The sequence below is a fragment of the Sinocyclocheilus rhinocerous genome, unplaced genomic scaffold (genome assembly GCF_001515625.1).
Source record: "Sinocyclocheilus rhinocerous isolate Xijiao unplaced genomic scaffold, SAMN03320098_v1.1 scaffold1222, whole genome shotgun sequence".
Lineage (NCBI taxonomy): Eukaryota > Metazoa > Chordata > Actinopteri > Cypriniformes > Cyprinidae > Sinocyclocheilus > Sinocyclocheilus rhinocerous.
In genome coordinates this window covers 437,250-448,216 of record NW_015640234.1, presented here as the reverse complement: position 1 = coordinate 448,216, position 10,967 = coordinate 437,250, and the positions used below count along the sequence as shown (strand labels likewise).

General features: G+C 36.1%; 1 protein-coding gene across 1 annotated transcript in view; it reads left to right on the top strand.

Annotated features, from left to right (window-relative positions):
• Window positions 1–3,048: 3,048 nt before the first annotated feature.
• LOC107752603 (muscleblind-like protein 2) overlaps window positions 3,049–10,967 on the top strand; it is an 8,606-nt gene continuing 687 nt past the window's right edge. The window contains exons 1-6 of the mRNA XM_016568614.1: window positions 3,049–3,132; window positions 4,182–4,340; window positions 4,523–4,729; window positions 6,487–6,717; window positions 9,959–10,103; window positions 10,218–10,294. Of these exons, the coding sequence (XP_016424100.1) occupies window positions 3,049–3,132; window positions 4,182–4,340; window positions 4,523–4,729; window positions 6,487–6,717; window positions 9,959–10,103; window positions 10,218–10,294 (903 nt within the window). The remainder of the gene's footprint in view (window positions 3,133–4,181; window positions 4,341–4,522; window positions 4,730–6,486; window positions 6,718–9,958; window positions 10,104–10,217; window positions 10,295–10,967) is intronic.

Below are 10,967 nucleotides of genomic sequence, written 5' to 3'. Positions count from 1 at the left end.
GGGAGAGAAACGCAGTCGTGCTGTGCTCCTCGTGATCAGTGCGGATTCGTGACTGTCATAAGCAGGTGAACAGGTTTGATCTTCTACATTATTCTTTCGTACCTTATCGTGTAATTTTATGCAAAATACAGGATGCCATTTTAATAATGCAATTAAGCTTTATGGAATCTTTCCGAAAAGACGATCGACATCTAGTGAGTTTACAAACTCTCATGTATGAATATTTTATAAAGTTCACAAATGAATGCTGTATTTGGCTTATGCTTATTTGCCTTATTGTTGCTATTTAGCTACTTACGCGTGCATTGCGATCAGTTCGGGCGGTAACAGCGATAAAAGCATGGCAATGGCATTATGTATTACATTATTATACATGCACATAATAATATTTGACAAAGACTGCATGACAAAAAACTTGGTTTGTTGACAAAGTCACCAAATTAATCAAATGAATAGCGAGAGGAGCTCTTTATATTGTTTTTAGTAATGGATGTCTTGACGTGAAACTGTCGACAACGCACTCATTTATTGAAACCACCAAACCTAAAATGAATGCACATAAATTCAAATACCTTTATTCGTCTTTTGATTATTATTTTTGTTTTTACTTATAGACAGTGCTAATAACGGCAGTGTTGATACTTGTCACAAAAAAACAAAGATCTTTAGGCCTTGAAGAATAAATAACAGTGACAAATAAAATGTAACGCATATAAAATAGTAACAGAGATCGAATGTGCTATTTTCACTTAACTGCATGTTAATTGCAATTATATGAAAATGTTTTGTAGTTTAAATTTATATTAAATATGATTATAGATTAAATTTGAGTGCTTATATACCTAATTATTATTATTATATCCTTATAATTAATTTAATAATTACTTCTATTGTATTTGAAATATTGTTAAAGCCGAATGCACTGAGCATTTATGGTAAACAAAAAATACTTTAATGTCATTTATTTCATATATATCATATATTTGTAATTACGCATTTGCAACAACATTGGAGTTTAGTATGTAGTATATAGAATATCCCTAAATGTAATATTGAATAACATGCTGAAATTATTATTAATTAAAATTATGAACAAGTACTTTACATGCATGTACTTTAGTATGTTAGTCAACACGTCTTCTTTAAAGCACTACAAAAGATTAAAACATAATAATTTAAAATATACTTTAAAGTAAAACGTTTAATATTATTACAAAGTGCACTTTTTAAAAGTGTGTTAAGAAACATAGTCATGAAAGTGTCTCTCTTCAAGTTCACTGAAGTGGCTTTTTATTTCATAAATATATTATCTGCAAGTACAGTTTTTTTTAAAAAAGATATACTTTTAAGATTTGAAGTGGATTACAAAAGAACATTCAGTACAGTTAAGCAAACTTCTTTCTCACAAGGGAACACACACTTCAAACAACAACACATATGAACTGAAAAACAACATCAGATTAGGCCACTTACTTAAATGATTTTAGCAAATGGCTGCAATATAACAAAGAGTGAAAAATTTAAGGGGGTCTGAATACTTTCCGTACCCACTGTAAGCACCCATAACTGTATGCTCTCAAATACACCATCCACACACAGTAATGCTGTGTTTTTCATGGCAAATTACAAATATTCAAGTTGCAATTCATTATTTAAATATTTCAGCTTTAATAAAGTTGGATTGAGATGCCATCATTTGCATTGTAAGCAAATATGTAATAGTCAAAATCCAGAAACATCCAAAATCATCATTCAGGAAATACTTTCATGGGTCACATGAACCAAAACAAAATCCATACACTCTCAGACAAAAAAAACAAAACTATCACTGGGGTTGTACCCTTTCAAAAGCTACTAACATGTGTACTTTAGGTAATAATACATACTTTTAAAGCACTAATATGTACCTTTATGTACCATTTAGATATAAATAAGTTAGAAAGGTGGTGCAACTTTAGTTTTTGTACATTAGAGTACCACCCCAGTGACAGCTTCGTACCATTTTTCTGAGAGTGTAAAAGTCAGTAAACAAACATACATCACAATACAGCAAAACGGACAAGGCATATGAAAATGGCAATGAAAAAAATGGCAAGATATCATAAGAGTAAATGACGGATGATTATGGCATGATTCAGAGGAAATTATAAGCAGGTGTGATTAATCAAAGTCAAAGCTCTGAATTCAGCTGATGGCGACCTCACGCAGAGGTAAAAGTGTCATGCTAATATTGTTGGCTCCTTTAATGAATTGCTTGTGCTTCTCCTTATTTGTAAGTCACTTTATATATTGGCATTCATCAGACGCGTCTTCTGTGTTTTCCTCTGCAGATTCTCTTCAGCACAACCGTCCAGAAGCTCTTCTGTTTCGAATGCTTATTTCTCCATTCCTTCAACTCACACATCGTTCCTCCATACTTTCCATCATACTTCCGTCACTGGCATCAGCACTGTTGAACATGTTGAGTTGACAGTATGGCTGTTATACTGCGGCGTGATTGACATCTCAACAATCACCTCTGCTTTTACCATCAGCGACTCTACACCACAGCACCACGGTCTCTGAGGGATTGTGGGTAAAATGTCAGTGGCATTGCCGGCTGTGCGTGATGTTACATGGCTGACGCTGGAGGTGTGTCGGCAGTTTCAGAGAGGCAGCTGCTCACGCAGAGACTCAGAGTGTAAGTTCGCACACCCACCCAAGAGCTGCCATGTCGACAACGGCCACGTCATCGCATGCTTTGACTTTCTCAAGGTAATAAACTCCATTCACAGGAACAAATGCTGTAATAATATGTAGTATTCAATCACATTAAATATCCATTCACATCAAATACTGAACTGGAGAATATCATGATCCATAAGAGTCTAATAAAAGTGTGTTATCTAGCATTCTTTATCCTAGATGTTAGCCACGGTATTTTGTGCAAGAAATTTAGGTTTAAAATTCACAGTAACTTGGATGGTATCATAGGAAGCGTATCACATAAACAAATCAATCCTCTCTAGACAAACAGCATATTCCATGCCGTGTGTGAAACACTTAGAAATGCCCAGTGTTCACCTCTTCAAACTGACACACAGAGCTTTCACCCTCCCATCTCACGCTTATTGTTGGCCAGATGAAAGGAGAGTATTGATTCAGGCTTTCCTGATTTGTTTTGGTCTTTTTATTAGCTTCTTTCTCTATTGGGTCCAATCAGACTTTTAATTGTAGACCTCACTGAAATAAAAACAGTATCATTAAAAGACCAGTGTGTAACTATTTTAGTTTGCATGACTGTAGGAGGAATTTTCTGTAGTTTAGTGTGGACTTATATAATTATTAAATAGCAGGTGTTATCATATTGGATGATTATTAAGCAAGTGTTTACTGCAGTTGAGATACAATGATTATAGAGCATACGGTTAAAGTTAAAAATCATCAAATGTGTTCTACTGAAGAAACAAAGTCACCTACATCTTGGATGCCCTGGGGGTAAGCAGATAAACATCAAATTTTCATTTTTGGATGAACTATCCCTTTAAGTGTCTTAAGAGTACTTATTACAGAAATAATATACTTTTAAAAGAATATGCTTAAGTGCAAACTGAATGTAATGTTTTGAATGCTTAACTGCATGTTAAGTGCAATTAAATTAAGCTGTTCTATAGTTTACATTTATATTAAATGCAGTTAGCTGAACTTTAGAGTATTTTTGACCCGCTTAAGTACAGTTGTAGTAAATACAAATGTAAATACAAATGAAGTTGCAATTTAGTATGAAATATATTAACTTTAAAAGTAATATTTAATAACAGACTACAATTATAATTATAACACAGTAATACAGTTATAATTATAACCACAGTTATAATCAAGTACTTTACATGAGCTTTAGTCCATTAGTCAACACATCAAAATAAGTGTACTTCTTTTAATGCATGACAAAAGTTCATTAAAACACAATGATTAAAACTTTAAAGTAAAACATTTAATATGATATTACAAAGTGCACTTTATGAAAGAGTCATGGAATTATCTGTCTTTACACTTAAGTGGCCTTTTATTCCATTAGTATTATAGTATATGCAAGTACTGTTTTTACACTAGTGCACATTCAATACAATTAAGCATACTTCTTTTTCACAAGTTGAATGTGTCTCAGATGTATATTACTACGTGTTTGTGTTTGCTCTCAGGGTCAGTGTTTGAGAGAAAGCTGTAAATATCTTCACCCTCCATCTCACCTCAAGGCTCAGCTTGAGATTAATGGAAGAAATAATCTGATTCAACAAAAAATGGCTACAATGTTACAGCAAATGCATTTTGTGCTGCCTGGATCCAGCCTGTCGTCATTGGTAAGGCCCTCACACTGTTTGGCCCTGCCCATTTTCTTACTTTTTTTACTCCTCCATGTGATATGCAAAACAGACGTAACGCTTGTACCTTCAGCTCTACTCTTGTAAAGGTAATTAGGTTTTAAAAAAATAAATTAAAAATTTTTTGGTCAAACTGGATTTTGTGCTGTTTGCCATTACAGGCTTCATTTCCTGTCACTCAGAGTTTGGGGGCGGGGTCTGGGATCAGCTACGCCCCCTATGTCATGCCTGTCTCTCATGGGATTGGTCTGATCAACACTGAAATGCTTCCCAGTAACCATCAAGTCATCATCCCCTCTGCCCCTCGAGTATTAGTACAGACCTCACACGCCTCTCATCAGAAAGTGCTGCACTCTGACAAAATGGAGGTATAATTCAATAAAAACAACACACACACACACACACACACACACATACACACTTACATACTTGTATATGTGGTTTACAGGGATTCTCCATAGGTGTAATGGTTTTTTACTTGTTACGGAGTGAGCAGAAACGTGCGGATCCATATGCAAGGCTTTATTTGAAGACATGGTCAGAAACAGGCAGGGTCTAACACCAGCAAACAGATATAGCACAGGCAAGACACAAGAGAAGTCCGGTAAACAGGCATGGGTCAATCAACAGCGAACGTAATCGTAATCGAACAAGGGCGAGGCAAACGGGTAATCCAGGCAGACAGACGATAATCCAGGCGAGGTACATACAGAGTCCGGAACGGCAATACAAAGAGGTAATCCAAGACAGACTATAATTCCAGGGCAGGCAACAGACAGACAGGACGAGATAAACAGACTAGAATACAGACTCAGGTAACCAGACTATGAACAAGACTAAACTAGAATCAGTAAACTCGGAATGGCTCCGTAATGTAGCTATCACTTGGAGAGTGATAAACGCAATACAATACTCGGCAGTGAGGAAGAGGAAGTCCATGGTTTATGTAGGGTGTTTGATTGGTGGCAGCTGTGTGTGTAATCAGAGCAATGGATGATAGGAAATGTAGTCCGGGGTGACATGCAACAGTTTGTGTAATGTGAGAGTCAATGTAATTGGAAGGCAACAACTGGTGGCCAGCAGACGGAAAACCACGAACCGGATTCGTGACAATACTGAGCTAATCATATATTCTATGCCCTAACCCCACCACTAAACATAACCCTCACAAAAAACTACTGGCATTTTTTTATATGAAAAAAAAACACAGTTTATTATGTTTTTAAGCCATTTGGTTTACAAGGACAACAAACAATGAATACAGTCAAGTGTATGAGCCTGTTGGCTTAACTGGGGACCTGTAATCCCTGTTTGCATCCATGAGAGACATTTTGTGTTCCTCTTTATGATCATGAATGTGATTTTAATTAATAAGGAACTTTAGGTAAATAAAGCAGTGTAAAGCTAGTTGTGGTTTATTTGGTTTTGTTACTTGTTCGTTCATAGGTAGCTATTTGCCAGCCACCAAACGTTAAATATGCTTTTAACTTTTTATTGAGATTATTATTATTTACAAAAATTCATAAAAAATTAAAATAAAATAAAAAATCAGAAGCAGGATTATTATTGTTAACTAAAACTATTAAAACATTTTTGTTAATTGAAATAAAGCTCAAACAAAATAAAATATAAATATTAGATGAAAACTAAGTGAAAATTAAAATAATTTTAAGTTGAAGAAAATACATTGAATTTGAAATAAACAAAAACTAAAACTGAACTACAACTAAAATCGAAATAAATATAAATTAAACTTAAATAGTAATATTAAAAACAACTAATAAAAATGACAAAAGCACATAACAAAATTACTAAAAAATAAACAACAATTAAATGAAATGGCCTTAAATGAAATGAATTAAAACATTTATATGAAAACTGAAATATATAAAAATAAAAGATAGTCTGCTGAAAACTTAACACTTAACCTTCATTCAAAATATAAATGAACTTTTGTTTTGTGCAGCCATATTGTCAGTTATGAGCAGGTTAATAGATTCCCTAATGACATATATAGAAATACATTTATATATTGCCTCCGTTTCGTTTGATTAAGCTTTAATATTGAAGTTTATGATTGCCAGAGGAAGTGCAGAGATGTTGCTGTGTATTTGTGTGTGTGAAGGTGTGTAGGGAGTTTCAGCGGGGCAGCTGCTGCAGAGGAGAGACAGACTGTCGATTCGCTCACCCCACTGACAGCACGATGATCGACAGCGCTGATAACACAGTGACTGTGTGCATGGACCATGTGAGGGGGAACTGCAACAGAGACAAGTGCAAATACTTCCACCCTACAGCACATCAGCACATCCAGCTTCAAACCAGACAGACCCTCAGCCCGTCCGCTACTGCCACTGTGAGAGCTATCACACTTCCTATCTGCACTCTTTCATGCACATTATAAAGAGTTCATCCTCCAGCTGAATACTTATAAGCAGAGCCGTTTCCAGGGGCTGTGCGAAGTGTGCGACCACACAGGGCCTCACACTTTAGGGGGCCTTGTGAAATTTTACTAAGGGATCGCAAAAGGCCAAAGACTATAGAACTATAGGATTTAAAAGGGATTTTAGACAGTAAGGAAAAAGTAAAAGAACTAGAATTTATTGTAATGCATTTGAATTCTAATATTTGTTTTAAAATATGCACACATTCACTCCTAATCACATGCCTAATGTGCCAAAAACTGCTCCGTTAATGTTTCTTGCCTCGTCACACTCAAACGAATGAAATGAATCAGAATCGCGTAAATTTCATATGTTCAATTCGAAATCAAAATGGCAACATATGACAAAAAGTCAAGTAATTTGTGTCACTCTATCGTCAAACACCTGACATAAATGAAATGTTTAGCTAGCATGTATCTTACCTTGAGCTCTTTCATCGTTAAAACTGCATCATGCTGGAATTTGCACAACATACAGAGATGTACAGTGCAGCAGAGCAGCGTTAAGAATGTGAAATATTGAGGATGTGCCCCCCCCAATGTGTAATGATATTGCATTAATGTAAACAGCATAGCATCACACAAAGATATCATTCAAAGACTTTTTATTCAAGAGTAAAAGCTCCCTGAAAATGTAATACTTCCTATTTTAAAGACTAAAATAAAGAAACAGCAAACATATCAAAGCGGCTGAACACCAGCAAGCCTCTAAACACACAAACGCAATAACTTTATCATTGCAGAGCTGCAATTTTAATCATAGACACTATCTAGGCAAACCTCATTCTTGACATGGCCAAGAGGGCAAAAAAAATAGTATGGTAGCAACTGACGCCGTCCTAGTATTGCTACTCTTTCCATGTCTTGTAACTGGAATAATCTCCAATATTTTATTTATTCAGATTTTTAAATACCCATTTTGTACCAATATTTCACCCTTTTCACCTCTTTACCACTAATTTCTTACGTTTTCGCTTTAGGTCACCCAAATAGTAGTCTCAGCCTCAGACGTCACATGGCTAAACGTCTGATGCAAGTCGGTCGTCGGATTGGTTGAATTATAGAGGATTTCCGGGAGACGTGTGTGTCGCGTTCTTTAACGTTCCGTCTTGAAACAAAGATGCCGTGACGCCAAACCCCCCCTCACGAAATAATAAAGCCGTCGTGTTTACAACTGTGACGACGAGTGCTTATCAGGATCAACTAAACGCCGCGAGACTAGCCAAATAGTGCCTCTATCCATCCATGTTCTTCTTTGTGTCGTTAACGTCATGCGCACTGTGTTTCGAAGTTTTGAAGAGCAAGTTCACTTTCACTTTCTATGATTTACAGATGTAAATTTTATTTTAACACACTATTAATGGTTAAAACGTGGTCGTGTAGGCGGTTGGGCCTCACACCATGCTAGCGACGGCCCTGCTTATAAGTGTACTATTTCAGAACTTCCTGAGACAAAATTGGCCCACTTTTTAGTTTTACAGAAGTATACTTTTAAGTTTAACTTTGAGTACACAATTTTTAACACCAGTTTTTTTTTTCTCATGTGTTGTAACTATACTGTGAACTACACTAGAGAACATACAGATAATTGACATAAATGCAAGAATGTATATTCATTAAGTAAAATGTATAAAAAATATTTCCAAGTCTAGAAATCATACTCAAATTCCCTCATATATCCAGTTTTTTTTAAGACCATGGGAACCCTGGTTCTAACATAAAGATACTGCTCTAAGTTCTCTTTAGATCACATTTTTAATTATATGTTGGATGTATACACATTGGATGTAGAAGCTCAGCTGGATATTTTGTGTGCACTTGCTTGTGGTTCTATTGCTTACATTCTTTTTGCTTCTTTTTTTTCACTTAATCCTTCACATGATGCACCTGCTTGCTGTATGTTAAACTCTTGGCCTGCTGCTATCATGTTGTGGCTTCATGCTGTTTGCAGAATCAGTCCAGTGCCAAAATACTGAAGCGACACCTTGAGACATCTGTCGACATGGTACTTCACCATCCACCCTTCACCTCGACTTTAATGGCTGCAGTCCATCAGAAGCGCATTCATTTGTACCATTTTATTGCACAGCGTTATAGTTCAGAACCCTGTGTCTTATTCACAAACCACATACAGTCCTGGTCTGAAAATGTTACCACTTGCTGTCAGCCATTGTCGGGAAGCATTTCCATTTAAACATTTGCCTCTTGATTAATGGCCCATGCAGAACACAGACAGGGCTCATTTTGTGGGCATGTACAGACAGACAATATACACAAATAAATAATGCTTCCAAAGGCCACAATTCATTCTCAGCAAATTCCCCTTTAGCTTTTCTTTGCTGCCAAAAGAAGTGCGCTTAATTGTATTGAATGTGCACTTGAAGTATACTTTAAATCTTAAAAGTATATTTTTTAAATACTGTACTTGCAGAAAATAGAATTAATGAAATATAAGGCCATTTAAGTGTATTTAAAGAGAGACACTTTCGTGACTGTTTCTAAAAAGCATACATCAGATTAAACATCTTAAAGTACATTTTAAATCATTATGTTTTAATATCACATTTAAAATCAATATTACATTTAAATTTAATATATTTTAAATGGACTAAATTGCAACTTCATAATTGCAAATGTGTGTTTACAAATATATTTAAATTGGTGACATAAAAGTATATTTTAGACAATAAAAGTAATTATGAAATTACATATAAAGATGTACTTAAGTCTAAAGTTCAGCTAATTGCATTTAATATATATTTAAATAATGTTATCATTTGATTGCAGTTAACACTGAAAACATTGCATTCAGTTCACACTTTTAAATGTACATTATGTCCATAATAAGTACTCTAAAACTTTAGAAGTATGTTAAAGTCTACTTATTTTTTTACAAGGAACTGTTTGCGACATTTACCATCAACCAGACATTCACCGATAAATAATTCTAAACAGTCGAACCGAAATCTAAAGTAGAGCTCAAGCTACAAAGACAATGAAAGTAATTAAGAAAATACATAGAAATATGCGCTCAAGTTCATTGCCTGTGAAGTTTTTAGTTGGCGACTAAAAGACTGTGTGTGATTGGCTTAAGTGGTTTTCACACATCAGTCTCTGGTCTCTTTCACTCTTCCTCTCGGTTTATTTCTTTCAGGCTGCTCCTCATGCTCTGTTGGCTAAGCGTGTGGCTCTGGAGCCGACTGGAGTGGCAGGAGGTCTGTTTAACTGCGGCACACTGTCCTTCCAGCAGACCGTCAGCCCCACACCACTGCAGACGGCCACAGCGTTACTCCCCACAGGTACCTTCACTCCAACACACTCACATGTGCATGCAGTCACTTCACCTGCCCACATTTTTGCTACAAATTCCGTTATGTTTTTATTGCTTCCGTGTGTGTTCCTTGTTGAAAAAGTTCCCATGATGCTCGGCGCACCAGCTGTTCCTGCTGTTAGCCCTTATGTCACTGCTGCCTCAGCAAACGCCAGTCAGGTTTGTTCATTTACTTTCCCACTAACCCTCCCTGACCTTCCACCTAAACCATCTGTTCAGATCAGATGTTAAACTGCCCATCACAGGAGAAAACATGTTTCCCTCTCAGTTTTCTGTAGTTTTGTCAGAAATGATTTCTCTGAAAAAGTTGTCAAGCTTAAACGTTCAATAGTTTGAAGTTCTCAAAGTTACAGAATGTTTTCATAGTACATCAAGGACTTTAATCAAAAAAAAAAATCAAGCAAATTTGAAAATTTCTCATGACATGGTCTCTTTAAAGGGTCATGAAACCCCCGCCTCCCCCCTGTTTCAGCACTGGTTAGTTTTCACCAGTTTTAAAAAAATGCTAAAAATGTGGGTGTGGTGCGCGGCGGAGCGGAGGGGGAAGAGGGGAGACAGACAACACACACAGCTTCGCGTTCAGACAGTTTCATTTCACTCCCATCGAGTTAAAAACACCAAATACACAAAATAATGTTCTTTTTAGCAGCATCATATGACCCCTTTAAAAAATGCTAAAAAAGTGGGTGTGGTGCGCGGCGGAGCGGAGGGGGAAGAGGGGAGACAAACACCACACACAGCTTCGCGTTCAGACAGTTTCATTTCACTCCCATCGATTTAAAAACACAAATAAATGCACAGCCATTTGCACTCTGCATCGAAAACATATAAT